Source organism: Garra rufa, chromosome 20, assembly GCF_049309525.1.
Source record: "Garra rufa chromosome 20, GarRuf1.0, whole genome shotgun sequence".
Taxonomy (NCBI): Eukaryota; Metazoa; Chordata; class Actinopteri; order Cypriniformes; family Cyprinidae; genus Garra; species Garra rufa.
Genome location: NC_133380.1, coordinates 38,292,561 through 38,316,705, shown reverse-complemented (window position 1 = coordinate 38,316,705; position 24,145 = coordinate 38,292,561). Strand labels below are relative to the sequence as shown.

Below are 24,145 nucleotides of genomic sequence, written 5' to 3'. Positions count from 1 at the left end.
GCAGAGCGTGTGGGCGGGCAAGCGCAATGCTGTCTCGCACTCACGACGAAATGGATACAAAATCAGAGGATTGGAAATGGGAACATCAAATTACAAAAAAAATTAAAGGGGTTATATATATGTGATTTCATGTTTTCCTTTGAAAGTCCCAAACCCAAAGAGATATTCTTCATAAAAGTTAAGCCTCAGTCACGCTTTCCTAAAATGCATAATTGAAACACGCCCCCACAAATCTACGCCACTATGTGAGAAGATTTACATAACACCACACAAATGTATACGCAAATAAACAACTTTGCAAGGACATTCTGGAGCTTCTGACTGACAGCCTGTAAGTGTGTTTTCATATTAAAGGGTTCATATGTTGCAGTTTCTTCTTTTCCTTTGTCTTTGGAGTGTTACAAGCTGTTTGTGCATAGATAAGATCTGAAGAGTTGCAAAGCTTAAAGTTTCAAAACCAAAGAGATATTTATTATAAAAGTTAAGATTTAGCCACGCCTTCCCAAAACAGCTCGTTCACACACGCCCCAACATGTCTACGTCACAGCATGGGTAGATACCGTCCATATGTATATGGAAAGAAAGAAGTGTAACTTTTACCGGCTGTAGTATTGTTGCAGCCGCCATGTTGTGGAGACACAGTGTGTTTCATTGCCAAAGCGAAAGTACTTTGTTGTCCAAATGAAGACACAACTAGAAATCAGTAGTTAAGTTATATTTACAACACTGTCCTGGAAAAATACAACGCAAATATTCGAGTAGGTGCTGTGCATTTCACAGAGGACTGTTTCCTGAACCTCGGACAGCAGCATACAATGCCAGCTGTGCACAAAGGGTTAAGGCTATAAAGTGGGGCAATTCCAACATTGCAAGGACAGTCTGTGCTTCTGACTGATGGCCTGTAAGTTTCATATTTGTGACCCTGGACCACAAAACCAGTCATAAGGTTAAATTTGACAAAACTGAGAGGTATACATAATATGGAAGCTCAATAAATAAGCTTTCTATTGATATATGGTTTGGTAGGATAGGACAATATTTGGCCGAGATACAACTATTTGAAAATCTGGAATCTGAGGGTTGCAAAAATCAAAATACTGAGAAAATCACCTTTAAAGTTGTCCAAATTAAGTTCTTAGCAATGCATATTACTAATCAAAAATTACATTTTGATATATTTACAGTAGGAATTTTACAAAAAATCTTCATGGAACATGATATTTACTTAATTTCCTAATGATTTTTGGCATAAAAGAAAAATCAATAATTTTGACCCATACAATGTATTTTTGGCTATTGCTACAAATATACCCCAGCGACTTAAGACTGGTTTTGTGGTCCAGGGTCACATTTAAAGAATTTGCTACTTACTATTCAAACGCAAGTTTTGAGCAGTGTAGAGTAGTGCTTGTTGTTTCTCATTCTACAATCTAAGACGCAACCCAATGCAACGCGTAAAAAGACAGTATGAGTCATTATAATCAGTAGTTATGGATGCAACAAATGCCTTGACTATAATGGGTTTTACTATTTCTGTCTCGTCGCGCTGAGAAACGGCATCACAACATGGTTAGGGGCGTAACATTTCCTTCACATGCTTGAGTTATTCAGCCAATCACTATGCACCAGATACCTGTAGGCGGCCAATCAGAGAACACCTCGCTTTTCATCAATGATGAGTTTTGGAAAATCAAAGCATTTCAGTAAGGCGGGGCAGAGAGGAGCAACAATAATGTACAGTTTGTGCAACAACAATGTTTTGAACCTCCAACCACATAAACACATCACACTGCACCAAATATAGAAAATAATGCTCTTTTTAGCAACATCATATGACCCCTTATGACAAATGTGCTACTGACTATTCAAACACAAGTTTTGAGCAGTGTACAGTAGAGCTTGTTGTTTGTCATTTCTACGATCACAAATCGTGGTTTTATGTTTATGGAACCCCTCCACCTGGGTCTTACTCGCAACAGCTCCGGCATGGAAAGCGGGCACACTAACAAGGAGGTTAAAGACTTACTGTACTTACTGTAAAGACAGTAAGGTTTACCTGCACAGCACCTACCGCTGGCCTCCGTTACACTCACCCCCCTAAACTTCACTCCCATCCGGGTCACGGCACCAATGCAACCCCTCCACCTGGGTCCTACTCGCACCCGCTCATAGCGGGTCTCGAACCCGGCTCTCAGGCATAGGAGGCGGGCGTACTAATACTAACAAGGAGGCTGAAGACACTAGCCTCAGTCGCTAGATGCGCCTCTTGAGATCAGGGGAGTAAGGTTTACCTGCACAGCACCTACCGCTGGCCTCCATTACACTTACATAGTTTCGTCCCCGCGATGCGATGTAACGCAATGCGTAAAAAGACAGTATATGTCATTATAATCAGTAATTATGTCCCCAAAGGGTGCAACAAATGCCTTATTTATAATGTTTTTTATTGTCTTTGTCTCGTCACGCCGGGACACGGCGTTAAAATATGGTAAGAAGCATAACATTTCCATCATGCGCTTGAGGTATTTGGCCAGTCACAACACACTGGATTGTCTGCTAATAACACCATGCTTTTTAGAACAATGAGCTTTGTGCAAACTTGTTTTAGAAAGGCGGGTGGTATGTGGAAAATTTGAACCTGAAACTGAGTAAAAACACATTGCATTACAACAAATGCACAAAATAATATTTTTTAGCAACGTCATATGATGCCTTTAAACCATATTAAAATACATACTCAATGTTACAGTGATTCAGTGTTTCTCATGGAATACACTTGATTTTTGACAGTCCATAGTTTTAATGTTCTTGTTGTTTTTAAGATGTTTTTAAGATCTGAGGAGAAATATCCATTGTAACTTTCATTACAGCTATAAAGTCATTTAGAAATGTAATAATTTTAATATTATACAAAACACAATAGATCTTAGTCAGGTTAGACGCCACACTGAATTTAACAAGGATGAAAACGAGGCTGCGAGGAAGAGACTTTCTAACTTTCTTAACTGTTAATGAAGTTTTTTTTCAAGTTGGCTTCCTACAAATGAGGACACTCAAATGTGAACTGTATACTGTACATCCGCAAAAGTGGGGCGAGCAGACTGAGTGAGGAAAGAAAGTGAAAACATACCTCTAGAAGCCAGGGCTTGAGTTTGCGGTCGAGGATTATGTCAAAACCCAGCACCTCAAAGCAGACGCTTGCGCTCCCTGGTGGCTGACCCGGGCGGCACATGCGGTAGGCGTGGAGCACATGGGGCTCGGCCACTATCAGGGTCTTCACCACCAGCTCCTGCGAACACATGCACAAAACACGCATTTGTTATATAAGATGACACAACAAATTTAAACAACTCCAATCAGTACTTTCAACAGTGAACGTTGTGAATTGAACTGCTCACAAGAAATGCATGACATTGTGTTAACTCTCTGTGAGGACATGTTCGTGAAATCTCATTGCATGTGCAAACAGCCCGTATGAGGGACTCATTAACATCCAAGCTCCCTGAAGAGACATGATAGGTCAAAGACTGACAGCACGCTATGGGAAGACAGGGGCAGATCGTAGGAAGACAGGAACAGACGGCCTGTATCAGCTGCTGTACTCTCTTATCAGAGGTCTGGCAGGCCGGCGGTCTCCCTGCATGATTAAACAGAGGCTGTGTTGAAGTATGAGGGGCAGATAACCGGCGGGACGTTTGCTGAGCGTCCCGTGGACCCCAAACGTGCAGTTCCGGAGAAGCAGGTTAGATCCCAGCATGCAACCTCCACAGAGAACTGAAAGAATTATGTGTGCTTGTATGTGTGTGTGTGTGTGTGTGTGTGTGTGTGTGTGTGTGTGTGTCCTCAGCTAAACTGAAAATTGTCATGCACATCTGTTCTGACACATGAATGAGAATTTAGCATTAGTTTTCAGTAGAGTCTTCTGACTGGCTTCAACATCTGAGAAATTATTTCAAAAAATAAGGACAGCTTGTGAGCCAATACGAAGACACTGGATTACAAAGAAAGGTGCACACTGGTTAAAATGTTTGGCAAAGGAGTCAATAAATATAGTTGTGCAATGAGTGGATGAGCTCTCAATTTGAAAAGATGAAAGAATTGCAATTAGATCAAAAGAGAGAAGTGGACAGCGAGGAGGATGAGACTGCAAACAGAAACAGGGGAAGATAAGGGCAGAGCTGTCACACTGCTAACACTCTGACAGGAAACAGATTCGTTTTTGAAAAGAAAATTTGATACAATTGAGAAAATGGAGCCAGGGAGGCTGATTAACGTATGGATGCGTCATCTATCAAATTCAGAAAAATACGGTAAATCTGGATAAGCTTATCATCAGAGTCGTGATATGCATTGTGATATGAAATAAAAACCATTCATCTGTAAAGTTAATGGAAATGTGAACAAAAGTGTGAAGCGATGCCGTCATATGCTTAAAGACAAGGACGCTGACGCAAAAAAAATAACTTCCTGGCATGAAAAGCTAAAAACTCCAATTACATAATCTTTTATCGTGGCACATTATCAAACCTACTTCCACTGTATCATGCAAGATATTGAAAATGAGAAGCAATAGAACAAAAAACAACTCACTGACACATCGCCCCAGAATTTGGCCACATCGTAATCGTTGGTTCGAAGAAACTCTGTGAACCAACCGATAGAGCGCTTGCTGCCTTTGTCCACGGTTTCATCTCGCTCAAAGTTCTCGTTGTGTTTGTTTACAGAGTAGTTGGTCAAGTGCATATACAGCTGGTTCTGATGGAAAAAATTAAGGACCATAAGAGAGTAGATCCATTTATTATATAAACTGGCACATTTATGGTCTGCATAACAGAACATATTAGGGCTGCACAATTTAGATTACATTACAGATGCCACGATTACGTAATTGTCCAAAGCCAGTATCAGTTTTCATGTTGTGATTAATTGATAATGCTTTTATCATGGTATACGGTATTGTCACGAAGTGGTGTTGTAATACAGTATAACAGGTTTAATAACTAATTTCTTATAACAAAAATAACTGAACATTTAAATACAATAAACCAATACATATAAAACTTAATTATAAAGTATAAAGTGTAAACAATTTACACAGATTAAAGTGCAAAAGATTTGCATGCAGTTGCCTTAAACAATGGTATAAAGCTATTTAAAACATCAATCAATGTAATTTGTGATAATCGTAATTAATGATCGCAATTACAATTTCAAGGGAATAATCGACAATTATGATTTTTGCCATAATCGTGCAGCCCTAGAACATATGCATAAGAATATTTTATGAATAAATGTATATTTTATATGTAATATATATATATATATATATATATATATATATATATATATATATATATATATATATATATATATATATTATACACAACAATGGTTTTACGAAGATTTACAAAGCAAAATTTTCAGCAAGAATAATTACGCACAGATTACATAAATTACGCACAACCATTTATGCAAGAATGGTTTTACAAATATATACTATGTGATATTTTTCTTTTACAAAGATTTACAATGCAATGTTTTACATACAATTTAAAGTGTGATAATTGACATATTAATCGTTTTGCATATGGTTGAATTCACATGATATTTTCTATGCATACTTTATAATGTGACAACCCGCCAACATCTAACAATTTATTATGTAACAACTGCAGCTATACACTCATATTCATCAAAATGACTTATGGTGTTTACTCTCATAGAATAACATTTTTCACATCACTTACTGTATACCAACTTACCAGATTCGACTCGTTTGGCGAGTGGTATTTTTCTGTACCCATTCGCACCAGGCCATCGTTGTAGAGGAAGACACGTAGTGGATCACAGGAAGTAACAAGAATGTAGAATCGCAGGTCAAACTTGTAGCCCTCCATGAGACAGGGCTTGTCTAAGTATTCCTGCACAATGAAGTGATCCTGGACTGGGAGCTTTTCACAATTCCGAATCAGAGATATCCTGGAAGAAAACGGATAAGATTCAGCGCACATCCCAAAAATGTGCTGCATATTTCATTGTTGGTTAAAAATCCAAACCTCTGAAGTGTGTCAGTGAGAGCGAGTTTATTAAGGTGCTGTCTCTGTCGCTGGTCCCTGGACCTTGACTAGGCCCAGGTTAATAGGACCAGACGTCTTGGTCTGTTTCAAGCCCTGCGATCATTTATTTCCTTTGGTTTTGAGCTTGAACAGATCCCCAGCTCTTGGCTGTTATAGTATACAGACGACGATGCGTTTACCAGTACCAAACACATGAAAAAGTGAAGTTTGGATGTTTGACAAACAAAGGGGCCTTAGAAAAACCAGCTTTTGACGGTAAAATATACGGCCATTGGTCCGCATTAACTTAATTGGTTGCATGTTTCTTTTCGTCCGGTTTGCATGTGGCCTCAGCATTTACTTGAGACGTCAACTTTCCAAAGACCACAAGCTGCTGAAGGAGGGCTTGATCATCACAGGTCATTTGTTAGCTATGTCAGCTGATAAATTTTGCAAAAGAATTTGTCTGCTCGCTCTTGGTGCAATTAGATGTAGAAGTTCAGGACTATTAAAACACAACTGAACGTTCTCAGGAATTGCGTTGTTGCGAAAGATTCTCTTGTGACTCATGATACATTTGACTCAATTAAAGTTGTTTGTTTAGTACAAGAACAAAATTGCAGAAAATGGCCATACAAGAACACGGGCCACAAAAAGGCCCACATAACACTGAGTCACTCCATTTGCTCAATTAAGACAATTAAAAATGATTTACTGTGATTGAGTCTCATTTCTACTTGCATAATAAATGGCACTTGGGGGGGGGGCTCCAGGATTTATTACACTTCAAATGCATCCTGTTTTCAATAGGAAATGTCACATCTATAGCTGCTTATCGTTAAAGGTGTTTTGTTTCATATATAAAAATGAAATTTTGAAATTAAAAATTTTATATTAATTGCTTCTGCTATTGCGAAAGGAGTTCAGAGTACTTGAATTTGGTGCTCAGCCAAAAGCAGCCTTATCTCCACTGTATTGGCACACAGTAGTCTCTAGTCCTGCGCTTGGTTTCCGCTGGCTCAGGTGTGTGTTTAGCGTCCAGTAGCTTGTGTTGTGCTATGTTGTAGAGGATAATGGGGTTGTTTGAATTGCATGACATGATTGATGAGGGCTGATGGCAGGTAATCAAAACCCACTTTGGCTGACTGTTTAATTTGGCACCAGTGGGGATCTCGTCTTTTAGCCCTCCACAGTTTTTAACAAGCCTCTGCTTAGACACAAACAATATTCATTTAGTTTTCAGCCCGAAAAATAAATTACGTAGGAAGATATAACTTAATTTCCTGCGTCACGCTACGCTTTTTCAAATTTAATCTCCAGCCTAGCAGACGATCTTCTTTCACTTGTTAAATGCGGCACAATAACTCAACCTTTGATGACTTCTCATTTTAATAAGTACCGGCTTGCCGTAGCGTATGACCATAGAAATATTAATTTACGAAGGGATAATAGACACTCATAAATAAATCCAGTGCCCCATCTGCTGCTGAACATTTTCAGCTTAGGTATAAGGTTTAAGATAAAGAGTTTAGTTTCAGGGTTACCATTACAATTAGTGCTTGTGGTGGCACAATATCATTTATATACGTAGGGCATGGAACAATACCCCTATCAACCAATCACAACCTTCACCTAACACAAGGGTATCCAGTCGTGCTCCTGGAGGGCCCCTGTCCTACACAGTTTAGCTTCATCCCTGATTAAACAAACCGAAACTAGCTAAACATGGTATTTAGGATTTATCTTAACCTGTTAGTGTTAAATTTTCCATTAATGCTAATCCATCCATGTTTTAAAGGGTTCATATGATGCGGTTTCTTGTTTTCCTTTGTCTTTGGAGTGTTACAAGCTGTATGTGCATAGATAAGATCTGAAGAGTTGCAAAGCTTAAAGTCTCAAACCCAAAGAGATATTTATTATAAAAATTAAGAATCAGCCACGCCTCCCTAAAACGGCTCGTTCAAACACGCCCCCACTTGTCTACATCACGGCGTGGGTAGATTTGCATAACACCACCCATATGTATATGGAAAGAAAGAAGGCATAACTTTTACCGGCTGTAGTATTGTTGTAGCCGCCATTTTGGGGAGACGCAGTGTGTTTCATTGCGAAAGTACTTTGTTTAGCCTTCCAAATGAGGACACATCTAGAAATCAGTGGTAAAATTATATTTACAACACTGTTCTGGAACAGTACAACGCAAATATTCGAGTGGGTGATGCGCATTTCACAGAGGACTGTTTCCTGAACCTGAGAGAGCAGCTTACAATGCCAGCTGTACACAAAGGGTTAAGGCTATAAAAGTGTGGCAATTCCAATTTTGCAAGGACAGTCTGCGCTTCTTACAATTGCAATTAGTAGTTATGTCCTCACTGGATGCAACAAATGCCTCATTTATTTTATTGTTTCTGTCTCGTTGCACCAGTATCACAACATGGTTAGGGGCGTTCCTTCACAGTTCATACGCTTGAGGTATTCGGCCAATCACAACACATCGGATAGCTGGCCAATCAGAGAACACCTCGCTTTTCATCAATGATGAGTTTTGTAAAAATCAAAGCGTTTGAGAGGAGCAACAATAATGTACAGTATGTAGAAAATAAAATGTTTTTTGAACCTCAAACCGCATAAACACATTGCATTACACCAAATACACAAAATAATGCTCGTTTTAGCAACATCATATGACCCCTTTAACAACCAAAGCTCAAATCGGATCCAAATACACATTATGGTTGGAACTCCATGCTCCCCCTGTACTACTTTAACTTAGAAACAAATGACTTCTGGTCTGTCTGATATAGAAAATTCTTAAATACCACACATTTAATGGGAATTTTTTGCCATGTTATAGACGTATGCTGCCTGTAAGAAAATGACAAATACTGTAATTTATATTTTAAGATATACTCCAGAACAAAACAGAGATACAGAATGCGAAATGATGTTTTATTAACAAGGTTCAGGAGGAGCACAATCAGAAAATCAACCAATATGGCACTGGTGGAGCTCGTTTAAGTTACTATTCTTAACTAGCACGATACGTATATATATACAGCCAACTTACCTCTGTCCCAAGGCAGTTTTCCAGCATACCTCCTCCACCCCAACTCACTCTTAAACTATTCTCATCTTATACTAAGGACTTGGAGGTTCTCTGGGTTTGGGCTATATTCCACGCTTGGAGCCCTCCCTCAAGACAGCACGCCAAATTTGCTAACTATTTGCTCAATCCGGTTATACGTAAATGCGAACTTGTAAAACTTCCAGTTTGCTGTAACTTACCCATGGCCCATGGCTCCATTCGCAGGCTTAACGATGAATGTTTTCTGCTTGCGTTTTCGTTTCAACTCCTTTACATAGTTCTGGAACTGTGTGCACTCGGCTGGGAAGATCCAGGTTTTGGGGATGAAGCTATATTCCTGAGGCTGACTTTTAATCATTCTAAGGAAAGAAAGAGGATATTAAAATGAACAAAAACAAAGAGTTCAAGTCAACTTTCCTTGGCTGGAGGGCAGCTGTAATCAGTCATGTATCTGATATGGTATCATGTTTTGAACTCACTTGGCCATGTTCCTTGCCAAGCAGTCTTTCCGACAGATCTCACCCATTCCTGGGAAATGGTTTATCCTCTGAGGAAAATAATCACACTGTTAGAGGGCACTCGGTTATTCACCTTTGTGAGGAAAAACACAACATTAGAGCCCAAGTCTTGAACTGAGACTATAATATTTTGACATTTATGTCCAATTACAGACTCAAAACAAAAGGTGCTTGTCAGACCTTTCTTAACCCCTATTTAGTTCCCCACATTGTTTTTAATTTAAGACTAAAAAAGACGATCAATTTTGACTCTAAGGGCCAAGGTAATTGGTTCTGCATCAGAGCCCATGTAGTTGTAGGTACTGACAGATGAATGAATTGCTTTGAATGCAAAGAGGAAAGGAGGGGGCTGGAGAGTTTTTCTGTATTCTTTGAGCAAATGAGGCTGAACTGGGCCATTAATTTGACTCATATGACCTGTAGCATGGCAGCTGAGCCAATCGCGGGAAAACAAGAAAAAAACCTGTAGAACAAACATTTTAGTAAGTGTGAAAACACAACATGCTTTTCAAAAAAAAAAAAAAAAGAAAACTTTATTAAAAGAGTTATATGAAGCAAAGAATCTAAGCCAATTATTAAGGGCATTTTCCTTTGTGCTGTAATCCTGTGATATATAACAGGGAATGTTTTATGTTTAATGCTTTATGCTTTATGAAAGCAAGCCCTAACACAGTGTTTCAAACCTTTTATGCCATACTGAGTGTTAAAGTCATTTGTTGATTTCTTAAAATGTCTTTTTGCAAATGCAAATTTAGAGTTTACTAATCTTTTACTCATCCTCATGTCATTCCCTATTAAATAAAAAATAAAAGCAAAAAAAATGAAAAAAATGTTATGCTTGCTCTTTTCAAGTAAATGGTTCTGACATTGAAATATCTTGGCACCAAATATGTCAATTAAGTGATTTAAACAGCTTCAGTGGTTCATTGAAGGCAAATAAATTATGACCATTTTGGGGCAAACTATTCCTTTAAGGTTGTTTTAGCTTAATAAAAATGCCAACTTTTATATATAGTTTAAATCATGACATTAAAATAATTTCTGTACCACTAGCATAACCAAACACTAAAATTAATTTAGAAACTTTTTTAAAATGTAGCCATCTTAAGTAAGTATTTACAGTGGACGTTATGTAACATTGTTCATTTTATTGTTGTATATTTATGTCAATTTAAACACTAAGCTGCGTCCTAAGATATCTTGTTTCAGCACAATTTTCAGACAGCATAAAGATAAAGACATAAAGAAATAAAGATGAGAGACAGTATTCACTTTTCACAGACTACATTGCCAGAGCATGTTGATGCGTCACACGCTCTATACAGCTGAACGTTCCGTCGGATCAGAGGTAAATAACGATATAAATACTGTACAGTTTCTTGCACAGACTGATCATTATGTGTCTCAAGAACTCAATGTATTGTCAAAAGCTGCAGGGTTTAATTTGGTTTGTCTGTGCATGGTTTTTTTTTAGTCTTAAAGATTTGGTGCCAATTGACTGCCATTATATGACTGACAGACTGCAACGGTTTGAGTTAAAAATCTTTGTTTGTGTTCTACTGAAGAAACAAAGTCATCTACATCTTGGATGCCCTGGGGGTAAGCAGATAAACATCAAATTTTCATTTTTGGGTGAACTACCCCTTTTAACATGGTAAGTACTTTGGGGTATGTAGCTTAGGCCTTTGGCCAAAGGGGATAGTGTCAATGACAGCCGCCATGGCGTCCGAGGGGTAAATAGAATGGCCATGGTAGAGTTAGTGCTTGCCATGATGAGTGTGTTATTAAAGGAACACTCCACTTTTTTTGGAAATAGGCTCATTCTCCAACTCCCCCCGAGTTAATAAGTTGATTTTTACCGTTTTGAAATCCATTCAGCCGTTCTCCTGTTCTGTTCACCTTTAGCATAGCTTAGCATAGATCTTTGAATCCTATTAGACCAATAGCATCGCATTCAAAAATGGCCAACGAGTTTCCATATTTGTTGTATTTAAAACTTGACTCTTCTGTAGTTATATCGTGTACTAAGACCGGTGGAAATGCAAAGCTGCGAGTTTCTAGGCTGATAAGATTAGGAACTACACTTCCATTCCGGCGTAATAGTCAAGGAAGTTTGCTGCCGTAATATGGCTGAAGCAGGCGGAGTATTATCAGAAATGAGTTCCCAGCTAGTTTAGCATTTGCACATGTGCTGCGTGATATTACTGCTCCTGCTTCAGCCTTATTACGGCAGCAAACTTCCTTGACTATTACGCTGGAATGGGAGTGTAGTTCCTAATCTTATCAGCCTAGAAAATTGAAGCTTTGCATTTCCACCGGTCTTAGTACACGATATAACTACACAAGAGTCAAGTTTTAAATAGGACAAATATCGAAACTCGTTGGTCATTTTTGAATGTGATGCTATTGGTCTAATAGGATTCAATGATCTATGCCAAGCTATGCTAAAAGTGATATCGCCAGAACAGGAGAACGGCTGAATGGATTTCAAAACGGTAAAACTCAACTTATTAACTCAGGGAGTTGGAGAATGAGCCTATTTCCAAAAAAAGTGGAGTGTTCCTTTAAAGATAACGTCTATTTGAAAATGTGCATCGACATTTTTGGACATGTGAGCTCCGGGGTGTTAGCGGCCTTTCGCCAGTACCATCACTCACGTGGAAGGCTCAGACTCAAATTTTAAATCTGAGTAAATTGTAAATGTTTATTCATACTTGTATGAGGGATCACAGCCATACAATTTGTCCTGCGACTATGACACCTCACAGTCACCCAGTCGCCTTGCTGCATGGGCTCTACAACCGGAACCGAACAATAGGTAGTCACATCCAAAGCCGTATCTAAGGCCCTATCCTCAATTAAAGTTTGGATGTGTGTCTCTAGTCCTGAAATCTTCTCTGTCAGTCTAACTATTTCCCTGCATTTATCACATGTGAATCCCTCCTTGCAGACAGACAGATAAGTTATACATGTGGCAAGTGGTGCAAATAACAATAGCAGGAGAAGAAGCCATTACTCGCCATGATTGCTGAATGATTCTTACCACAAAACTACAGAAAAAACACACTGACTCACGACACGTTCCTACTGAATACCACCCTACTCTGAACTAAGCATGACATAAAATTACATTATGTTTAAAAAATATTTTTTTGAAAACTGTCAAAGAAACTGTGTTTTTTTTTCTAAATGTGTGCCCTCATTTTAAATTCCGCAGTAACTTTTCATACAGTATTTTCATACAAAATTATATATTCATTTTGTAAAGCATTTACCTTAAAAGCACTTTGTTATAAATCTGTTCCTCACAAATTTGCTGATTTCAGGTGACCTGTTGATGGTTTTCTACTACTGTACTTTAGCCATAAAGGTTATATACGGTACATGTTGTTCTGCAAATTTCTGTGAAAGGTTTTAGGAAAATGAGTCTAAGTCATGGTAAAGGTCACTTCTTTTAAAGCCAGGGAAAATAGAAGACTTTAGCAACATTTTTGATTTTAACCTTTTTTTCATTCTTTGAACTGAAAGAAAAATCACAATACCTGATAGTTCCTGAGCTCAGCGATTTTCTCATGTTGCACGGCAGAGTCGTTCCAGATGAGATTGGCCATCTCATCATCATCTCTGGCTTTATGAAAGGTCAGCTCCTCTATGACAATACGAACTGCAAATAAATCAAATTAGTTTCCTTTGATATGCAATATAGGCTCATATTTCTGTTTCCATGACTGAATGGACACAAACAAATACATTAGTAGAATGGAACAACAGCATTCTCTTGTTCTTTAAAAATGATTATGCTTGACTTAAATAGTTGTAGTACCTGGTAATATTATGATCATATTTTTTATAAACATCAGCATTACTGGATAAAACTAAATCGTTGTGGCTTACACTAAAATTCAGTTAAACAAAAGCTTAAAAACTTGCCATGCCTGTTAAGTAACTAAATGATTGATAATTAAGAGAATTACTCTAAAACATTGCATTTACACTTACACTTTAGTTTAAATATAGTGTCAAAATCGTATTCAGATAATAGTATCTAAAACACATGAAAAGTGAAAAGTGTCCAATTTAATTGCATTTTTATACTATTGCATCAAAATACTAAATTAAGAATTTAAAAATGTAAAAAGTAGATCTTATCTTCAGCAACCAAAAAGACAATGGAGATTTTCACATTAAAGTAACTGTTTAATAAATATTTAAATCAATCCCTGAAAGAAAGAAAAAATGTAGGGGCTGTTCACACAGAACACATCTTTGGATTCCAGGGAACTGTCACAATCCCAGTCACCACAGAAATACATTTCCCAGAATCACTGGTTCCCACCTGCACTGCACACATAAGCTCTCCACTTCTCTCCACTGTTCCCTACAGAGACACTTTCTTGACTACTTACCTTGGAATACTTACCTGTTGTCATCCCGCACAGCCGCGCAGCAAATACAAAATAAAGGTCAAAAATCATGTCAATTTTAAAATAAACACCCTGTGGAGACTCCTGATCGTATTTCACATCACTGTATCTTTTCTAAAAGACAAGAAATAGATGACGAGAGGTTCATCCTCAAACCTAAAAAACACACATTATTATATGACACCACAAATTCTTTTCACAAGAACAGTTCCAAAAAAAAAACCTGTGCGGCATTTAATTGTAGAAGGGGGAATAAACAGAATTAAACCAGACAAAATTTAAACATTTAGCCAATCAGGTTAGAACAAAAATAAAGAAAAACAGCGTTGGACAGGCAAATCACGTGGTCTTGCGAATCATGTCACTTCGCTTCTGAAACGCTTCTGGTGTGAGTTGGCACAGCGTGGAGAAGATTACTGCTCTCCTGTCTAGAATCAGTTTCAGAGAAACAAAATATCGAGTTTATTCCAGTGAGTAAAATTCCTGAGCATGCTCCAAAGATGATAATTGCAGAGTCCGCACCAGACCATGAACCCGCTCCAGAGTCCATTCCAGAGTGTTATCCCAGTCCAGAGTTTGCCAAAGTCTCAGCATTCCATTTAATCACACCCCAAAGGAGGAGAGTGACAGCCCAGGATCTGGCTCCAGCTCCTGAGCACAGCTCGGTGCTGCCTCCAGCCCCTGACTGCAGTCTAGTGATGGCTCCAGCCCCTGAGCACAGTAAAGTGATGGCTCCAGCCCCTGAGCACAGTAAAGTGATGGCCCTTGACCACAGTCTAGTGATGGCTCCAGCTCCTGTGCACAGTACACTGATGGCTCCAGCCCCTGAGCACAGTAAAGTGACGGCCCTTGACCACAGTCTAGTGATGGCTCCAGCTCCTGTGCACAGTACACTGATGGCTCCAGCCCCTGAGTTCCATACGAGTCAGCTCCAGTCCCAGAGTTTAGAAATGAGTCTGCTGTAGCCCCAGAGTTCAGCCTTCTGGAGTGGCAGCACCAAACAAACCAGGCTTGCTTGAGATGTATCTGCGCGACACAGACCAACCGGCACACAACATCAAAAACAGTGAGAGCAACTGGCCAATCTACATTGGCTTCCAAACATGGTTAATCCAACGTGTTTGTGTTTAGCTGCTATTTCATATGGCGGTCAAAAGTTTATTTTTGTCTCGTTGGTCACGATAACCCAGCACCTGACGCAAGCAGTTCTTACTTCTAGACCAGCCAAGTTTTGGTGCTACTTCCAAACACTTTTCCTGGTTCAGAGGTGGTGCTTTAGGTGTCAAAAGACAAAGAAATAATTTGAAACTAGGCTCTGGCTCTGAACCAGCATTCAAACTGCCTTGGTGAAAAAGGGGTAAGAGTCTGCACCAGAGGCTGTTGTAACCCCACAATCTACTGAAATGTTCGTTCCCACCTGTGAGTTTACTCCAAATTTCCCTCCAGTCAATAAGTTTATTTGAGAATTTCCTCCAGACCAAGAGCCCACTTTAAAGTTTAGAACAGAGTCTGTTCATTTCTCCAAACACAACCAGTAGTCAGTCAGGAGCTTGCAATAGCCCTAGAGCTCAGCCCACTGCCTGCTCTTGTCCCAGACCTCAGCCCAGTGTCCACTCTCATCCCAGAGCTCAGCACAGTACCTGTTCTACCACAAGAATCCTCAACCAACATGGCCACCAAGTCAGAGTCTCTGCTTTCATGTATGCTATGCCTGAGTCTTTTGATGTAATGGTTATCATGCCAGAACCCAGCCAGACAGTTGAAAGCCTGAAAGGATTCAGAGACCCTTCTACTACCAGTTGATCATTGTCACCTCATCACGGCCATGGAGGCCGATTAAAGTTCCCTTGTCTCAGCCATGGAGACCAACCTAGAATTCTCTGTTTGTCTTTGTCTCATTATGTCTACTGAAATTAACTATTCAGTCAGTCAGTCAGTCTGTCAGTCAGCACACCAGACGTCAGCAGGTCAGCCGGCACTCCAGAGACCCGTCTTTCTGACAGTACTCCAGACGCCCATCTCTCAGTCGGCACTCCAGATGCCCATCTCTTAGCTGGCTCCCCAAAGATTCTCTGGATTCTTCAGACATTCTCAAGCCAGCCAATCCCCCAGATGGTTTCAAATCAATCAGCTCTTTAAAGGGATAGTTCACCCAAACATGAAAATTTGATGTTTATCTGCTTACCCCCAGGGCATCCAAGATGTAGGTGACTTTGTTTCTTCAGTAGAACACAGACCCTTTGACACCACTGTGGGGATCCCATGCTTTATGGTGGTTTCCTGCTCCACATGATCCGCAGTAATGGTTCTCTGCCATCTTCAATTCGATCTGCTCTTCCCTAATGGGTGGCTGCTTCACCTTTGTGGTCTTCAACTCCATTGGATCTGCTGTGGTGGTCTTCTGCTCCACCATGGGGGTCTTTGGTCCTGTCAGCTCTGACCTGGCTTATCCTGTCCTGGCTTTTCCTCCTTACACTCTCCAGTTTTGTTTTGGTGCAAAGTCGCACCTTCCAGGAGTGAGTACTAAAACAGTTCTCCAGTCAAGTTTCCAGTCTATCAGTCACCAGTCCTGTCACCACAGAACTAAATTTCCCAGCATCCCTCCTGGTTCCCACCTGCACTTAGTCAGACATCACCTACATTTGTTTTGTCGTCTTCTGTCATTGTAACAGGAAAGAAGGAAATAATTCTTAATTTGAATTCTTTCGCCATAATCTATAGCTATATTTTTCTCCCGTATATCATGTACAAGACAGGATGTATTTAATAAAAGAGAGAGACTGATAGAAATGTTTATTAACTGGAGGTTTGTCCCACCTCCTGTCAGTAAGTAAGATGGGAGTTGTGGGAAGTTAATCAAGAGCGGGTTTCTTGTTATGCTTGTTGCCATGTCTTTGCTAGCACTGTACATGTAATTGAGCATATTAGCTGCACATGGGCTAGGTCATGTGTGTTTCTCAGTAAATAAGAGAATGCAAAAATAATCAGACAATATGTTGAGGTTTAAAGCCATTTATTTCATTATTCGGTGAAGATTTATAAGGTATAATTATAATGCTTTACATGTCTTATTGAAATGTTAAATGGGTAAAAGAAGTACTTGGAAAGCAATTAATGATGATTTCAGCTTTGTTTTTGCAAGACTAGGGTTTTGTGTGTACCTGGTATTGCCTACATCATGGAGAACAAATGTTTCCACAAATGTTAGCAGTAAATTTTTACATATTTTTGAATGCAAAAATGTGTTCTGTATGAATGCCCCTTACATCAACATGTTTTCCATAAACATAAATAAAAGAGTGTTTTTTTTCCTACCAATCTCGTATTTTGTTCCTGCAACGTTGGCTGTGATGAAACCCTTCTTTTTCTTCTTGGTGTGGACCTTCCTCTTTACGCCATTCTGATTGGACAGTGTTGGTGGCATGTTCATGGGGGACGTTCCTTGATTGTCTGTGGAACAATTAGCAACGTCTACTTTATTGTTAAAGGTTATAGTCACTGTTTATATATTCACTTTAGTATTAACACCTATTAGAGCTCCTACTTCAACAAAGAGTGTGGGCTTAGATAGGTGTTTAGGGTCTGTATGGATGCTTTGTTTTTCTAGATTGACTGTTGTCATTGTATCAAACTTACCTCCATCATTAGGGGGTGAGGGCATATCTTAAGCAGCTGACCTCCCGCTACCCAGCCTCTAAGACTTTTGAGGCACGGTTTGGTACCAGTCTACTTCCTCCTGGCTGTCTTTGTGGCAACAGTTTTAGAAGGTGGCAATATCATCTGTCCACTTAGATCACGTGGCAGGAGACAGGGCGAAGGTTGGTTGTAGACCGTATACCTTGAAGGAACGAGGTCAGGGCTTCTCCACAGAACCACAGATGGGCAGATAGACAAGGTGTCTGAGGAAGAGAGAAAGAGAAATAGCAAGATTGGTAATGTCAGACAAAGAAGCAGCGCTGGAGGGAACTGCACAGTCTGGCCAAACGGTTGCTGTGTCACTCAAACCTATCAGCGCAGCTGACAGCAGGTTTCACCTCACTGATCAGCTCTTGCTGCCTGACGGGGGCTTCGGCAGATGAGAGTCTGTCTGTTGCTTGTCAAGCAAACGCAACATTAGCGCCGCTGCATCATCAGTCTGTGAGATTTCTCCATGTTTAACATTCTAATGTTCGCTTTACATGTCTGTAATCTGTCACACAGCAAAGCACACACCTAACAGCTAGTGTTGTACAGTATACCAATACTAGAATGGTATTGCAATACCTTGCTGATAAAAACAGTATGAATCCTTATTTTATTAGTACCAATACTTTAAGAATGACATCAAGAGCCATGCTGTCTGAAAGAAAAAGAAATATGCACTAATGATGTTACGTACAAAACAAGTTCCAACGGTTGTATCCAAAAAACAAAAAATCCCTTTTCAAGAACTACAATTAACGGCTCCTTTGGACTACAGCGTTTGTTTTCCGGTTACTATGATGTCACAATGCGGCCCATTAGAATACCATTCAAATAAATCCTGCCTACGGAAATTCGAATTGTTGGCGGGTAGGGAGGGACGAGGTGGGGATTCGCCTTACTTTAGAGATGTAGCATCGACAGCCGCTTCTGGGATGCTTCAGCGAGCCGCAGGGAGGCTTGTATAAATGGGAGCATTGACTAAAGTGTCCGCGAAACGCTCCTATAGCCGTGCTGGAGCCACGTCGTTGACGTGTGTGGTATAGAGGGTCGAAACACATGCATAGCCGCGGCTGATGTGAACACAAGCATTGACTAGAGTGACAATCATTGGTGGACGCGTCAGAGCCGTGCCGTAGACGTGTGCAGTGTGTGGTAAGAGATTTATTCATCATACAGTGTAGATAGCTTCACTAGCCTTATAATGGAGCTGGTTTCGGGCACGTAAATAATTAAATAAATTAGCACAATAATGATAATATCATGTATCGCGATCTCGCAGGCAGACGATGGGACCAACACTACTGCAGTGTATTATTTACTCACTCTCCATGCGTCCTAGGTGTATATGACTTTCTTCTTTGAGACGAATGCAATCAGAGTGATATTAAAAATAATCCTGGCACTCCCAACCTTTAGAACGGCATAGACTGAACAGCATAGACAAGTGTTTCTTTCCATCAGTCCAAAACGAGTCGATCCATTACAAAAAGTGCCTCACATGGCTCCGGAGGGGTCAGTAAAAGCCTCTTTTAGAGATCCGATGTGTTTTTGTAAGAGAAATATCCATATTTAAAACGTAAGAATCATTTTAATCAGTTGTACACGGAACTTGCTGCTTGGGCAAGTTTTTGCTTTTCGGAAGGTGGACAATCATCAAACCCGGAACTAATCGAGCCATTTGTGCCAGGCTGGGGACAAAGCTATTGTAATAATGTAAATTATGTAAAAAAAAAAAAAAAAAAAAAAAGAGTTTTTTGAAACAAAGCAAACATGAGAGCATGTTCTAGTGCTCCCCCAAAACAAAATAAAGACTTTGTAAAAGAGCATAATAGGACCCCTTTAAAGCATGTATCGTTTTTGCCAAAAAAACATCTGAACTATGACGTCTGACGATCCATTCACCTGTAAGCTTAAAGCTTTAGTATCTGGTTCAAAAGTAGTGAGTTCCAGCATGGTTTTCCTTACTCCAATAAATTCTAATGTTTTTTTTTTATTTATTTTTTTTTATAAACTTTGCACATTAAATATAGTTAAAGGCATTGTTAAAACAGACATAAACATTTGAATTTATTCTTTTGTGTTTTCAATTTGCGTTCTGGCACTTCAATCACTTCGACAATGTCCGACAGAAAACAGCAGTTTGGTACGTGCTATACATTGTTGTGACCACTCACTGGTAATGGTAATGAACCTTTTTGCAATACAGTAGAGAGGTAAGACTTGATGATTCATAAAGCTTTGTGTAGTCATCACTAATATGCATGAATAAAAAAATATAGCACACAAAACTACATCCCCAGCCCTGCACATAACTCTAGCAATGATGGTGACCTGCTACAAATATCTCTCATAACTTAACTTATAAAGTGACTCCTTCACAGTTCATGGTATCTTAAAATATCTAATATCTACTTAGAAATTCCTTACAGAACCTTTGTACACAGGGAATAGAATACAGATTAATAATATTTAATGTATTTTGCAAACAACTTTAAATGTGTTTTTGTGCTTGATAAAACTGCAATATAAGTGACTTATGGATCATAATCTGTTTATGGTTTAGTTATTTAGCTGTCTTTGTCAACTTTTTTTAAAGGCCATTTTTTTAATGAAAATTTCCAATGTTACTTTATGGCAACCCAGAAGGCAAAATATAATACAACACTGACTTCTGGTGGTGTATTTGCAAAGTGCATTTGGACATAACTGATTCCACACAAATAGACAAACACATAAACAGATCACAGTTTCAAAATAAAACAAGCAACAAAATGAACCTAAAATGACTGATTTATAGATTCCAATTATAAATCTAAATTTAAAGGGAATGACCAAAACTATTAGGTCAGGGGTGCCCAACCATGTTCCTGGAGATCTACCTACCTGCAGACTTTAGTTCCAGCCCTACTTCAACACAGCTGTCTGTAATTATCAAGTGCTACCTAAGAGATTAATTAGCTGGTTCAGGTGTGTTTGATCAGGGTTGGAGCTGAGCTCTGTAGGATGGTAGATCTCCAGGAACAGGCTTGGGCACACCTGTATTAGGTCATATTCTTACACTTAGTACTATTACAAGTCTCATATTACCAGTCTCATATGCATCTCATGCAACCACTTGTGAATTATTTTGTGACTACAGACATCACATAGTTGTAAGTGCTTTGCTTTATGTTGTTTAAGCAAATACACCAAATATACCTCCAAATTTTAATATCACTGCAAACCTGACATTTCATTGTTTTACTCAAGAATCTGTTTAAAGCAGGCTTCCGCAAATCCAGTCCTGGAGGGTCTTGCACAGTTTAGCTCAAACCCTGTTTAAAGGGGGAGTCCAATGCTGTTTCATGCATGTTAAGTCATTTACACAGTTAAAGAGTTAGATTCTCATGCTAAACATGGCCAAAGTTTCAAAAAAACGATTTAGACGTTTAAAAGAGTATTTTTGTGCCGAATACACACTTCCGGGTTTCTTACAAGTTTCAGAAAGTTTTTTTTTTTTGATCATGGCTCTTCATGACATCCTAAAGGGTGGAACTCCTTGTATGGACATTTCTCCCGAAAGAGCCAAAGACTATAGAATACCCAAGACATGTCACTCATATAGTTTTGAATAGGGAAAAATGCAACGTTCATTATGGCCACGAAGCCCCGCCTTCTTAATGAAAGAGCCAATCGTTGATTAGTAAAGTCAGCGCGTCACTGCAGCTGCGGTTAGAAGTCCCGGTTGCTATAGAAACAATCGGCGCTGTAAGACGTGCACTCAATACTGCGCATGCGCACTGACTCATCTTGCCTGAAAAATAAGCGTTTTTTAATGCTCAAGGAATCATATTTATGAGGCAGTTCTTGTCGGATTTCTTTGGTGATTTAAAATATGAAATTTAATCGTAAGCTTGGTTAACAGTTTTGGAGAATTTGATGTTTCCCCATTCAAAGAGATAGGAGCTGCACTTGCCTGCCCGAGAGGCGTTTCAAAGATGGCCGCCGAGTGACATGACTTGCCTTAAAGGGACTTTGGAAGAGCGCGTCCGCGCACACATCGACCAGAGCGAGAGCAAGAGTGCACCCATCAACGTGCTTCATTCGGCTGCACTGCTGCACGGGACTCCCTCGGGAAGAATGTCTCTAAAGTAATGTGGTTTTAGTTGTAAGACAACGATAACAGTTTGTTATTCCGGGCCAGAAACTCAGTTTTGCACGTGTGTTTGTTGACGAACGTTTTATAAACAAGGCCCAGTTCGACACTGAATTTGCACATCGTTTGATACTGAAAGATGGAGCGGTCCCAGCTATAAAAGATCCCGGTCATGGTTTAGAACTGCAGAATTGTATCTTTCTTTTGATAAAACTAAAGACTTCTTGGAGATATGAAGGATGCAGTACTACTCTATAGGTAGTCAAGATTAACATAAGATTGGGTGAAACTGTGTGTTTAACTCAATTAAACTCAATTACATGCGATTTTCTAGAACTGCATCCGAAATGCTGCCTTCGGAGGACACAAGGTAGGAGGGCATGCATGCCCCACGATAACATCCCCGTGCTGAGTTGCTTTGTATCATGTGTCCATTATTGCCAGAGATATTGTCAAATATTGGTAAGATTAAGAGGATTTAGCATTTCCAGGTTACTTTTATTATGAAATTACAATAATATTCCTTGCAATAATTTCATAGCGCATCATAGAGGATAATATAAGATTAGGCTATAGCTTACTCCTCACTAAAAATGTTTTTAATTTTTTTCAAACTCTATTGTGAAATCTATTAATTTATACAATGAATTATAGGCTGATTAACACTGCAATCATCAATACAAATTAAGAGCAGCTTTATTTTATACACCTACTATTAAAAGCCACCTGTTTTATGCGAAATAAGTTTTTTATTTCATGTTTTTCACTATACAGGACACACGAGAAATATTAAGGGAATAGTTTAAGGGTATTAAAAGACATATCAGCATATGCTAAAGTAAATTCTTCTTTGTTCGTATTTGATAGAATGAGTTACTGCAGCATTAGAAAGCTCTTTCAGGGTTTTTGTTTTTGTTGTTGTTGTTTTTTTGTTGTTGTTTTTTTTGTTGTTTTTCACTTTTGCTACAGAGAATTAAAGGGTCATGACATGGATTTAAATTTTTAAATTATTGATTCATGGATGGATTTTTTTAGATTATGTTCCTTGAGGTTTACTTATAATGTTAATAAAGATTTTTGCGAGCAAAAAAAAATGTATTTGTTACTTCTCAGTAATCAGGCAACTGTTATGATTGGCTAATGGCACTGCATAGGAAACAGTATCAACACTCCCTTGCTATTACATGTTTTGAGTGTTTTGACAACATAAGCAAAATAAATTTCCAAAGCATTATGAAATCAGCAATCAGATCTCTCAACATGAACTGTTTGTGAATTCTCCACTGTGCCCCATTTACAAAACAAAATGCTCCGATCAATCCCGATGCCACTAAAAATAAATTATCCAATTGTTCCTTACGCTGAGATCCTACTGATATCTGACCAAATTTTTGTACTTTTGATGTTACGTCTAGCGAGAAATCCGAATTATAGTAGTTAATATTAATATTAATTAAATATTCACTTAGTTTTCACTAAAGCTTGTTCTAGATTATTAAATATTTTGCTTTACTAGTTTACCAATTGGAAACATGCATGTAATTTAAATAAATAAATAGATTAATTAATGAGTTTAGTGCAATGATTGATTAATAGGTTGTAACTTGTACTGTACAGTAGGTGGTCCTCTGGCAAGATCAGATCACAAAGCATTTTAAATCCCATTTACACCTAAATTGATTTACAACAGCTTCATGTCATATTTATTGCTTTGACTCTTCTATTTTAAACTTAGATATTCTTTATGTGAAGCTTTTATATTTTGCATTGATGCCAGACTTAATATTTATTTGTAAAATGTGAATAAATTTGGTTTGATTCCTGGAAGTTCCCAAAAACAAGAAAATCAGAGAAATTAGTAAATAAAAAAAATTGTAGAGTTATGGAGTGTTTGATTCAGTTCATGTACTGCAGCACTGGAGCATTCTAGTGGCAGATCCCAGTCTTTTATAGTAACATTTGGTTAAATGCTGATGTTCATTTCTACATTTTCAACTAGTTAAATTAGGCGAGACACTGCAGGTGAATAGGGTAAAAAAAAAAAATTATCACCTTATTTAACCAGTTGATTGATTACATTGATAAATTGCAAACATTTTTTGTATTACAAGTGTTCTAAAGTTTTAGGTATAAATATGCAAATGAGGCATTATTTAATGAAATGTGTGCTAATTAGCAAAAATTTCTAGTACAAAAATATAAACACTGGATGAAGTCAGTTTCCAAATTCTTGTTTACTTTTT

The 24,145-nt window shown here is 38.7% G+C and overlaps 1 protein-coding gene across 1 annotated transcript in view; it reads right to left on the bottom strand.

The window, feature by feature from the left end:
- The window catches only part of LOC141293544 (tubulin polyglutamylase TTLL7-like), a 97,355-nt gene that overhangs the window by 59,065 nt on the left and 14,145 nt on the right, over window positions 1-24,145 (bottom strand). Inside the window, exons 2-9 of the mRNA XM_073825568.1 lie at window positions 17,720-17,982; window positions 17,399-17,533; window positions 13,202-13,323; window positions 9,621-9,688; window positions 9,342-9,500; window positions 5,763-5,979; window positions 4,591-4,755; window positions 3,131-3,289 (exon numbers count right to left, since the gene is read on the bottom strand). Coding sequence (XP_073681669.1) covers window positions 3,131-3,289; window positions 4,591-4,755; window positions 5,763-5,979; window positions 9,342-9,500; window positions 9,621-9,688; window positions 13,202-13,323; window positions 17,399-17,533; window positions 17,720-17,744 — 1,050 coding nt within the window. The 5' untranslated portion in view covers window positions 17,745-17,982. The remainder of the gene's footprint in view (window positions 1-3,130; window positions 3,290-4,590; window positions 4,756-5,762; window positions 5,980-9,341; window positions 9,501-9,620; window positions 9,689-13,201; window positions 13,324-17,398; window positions 17,534-17,719; window positions 17,983-24,145) is intronic.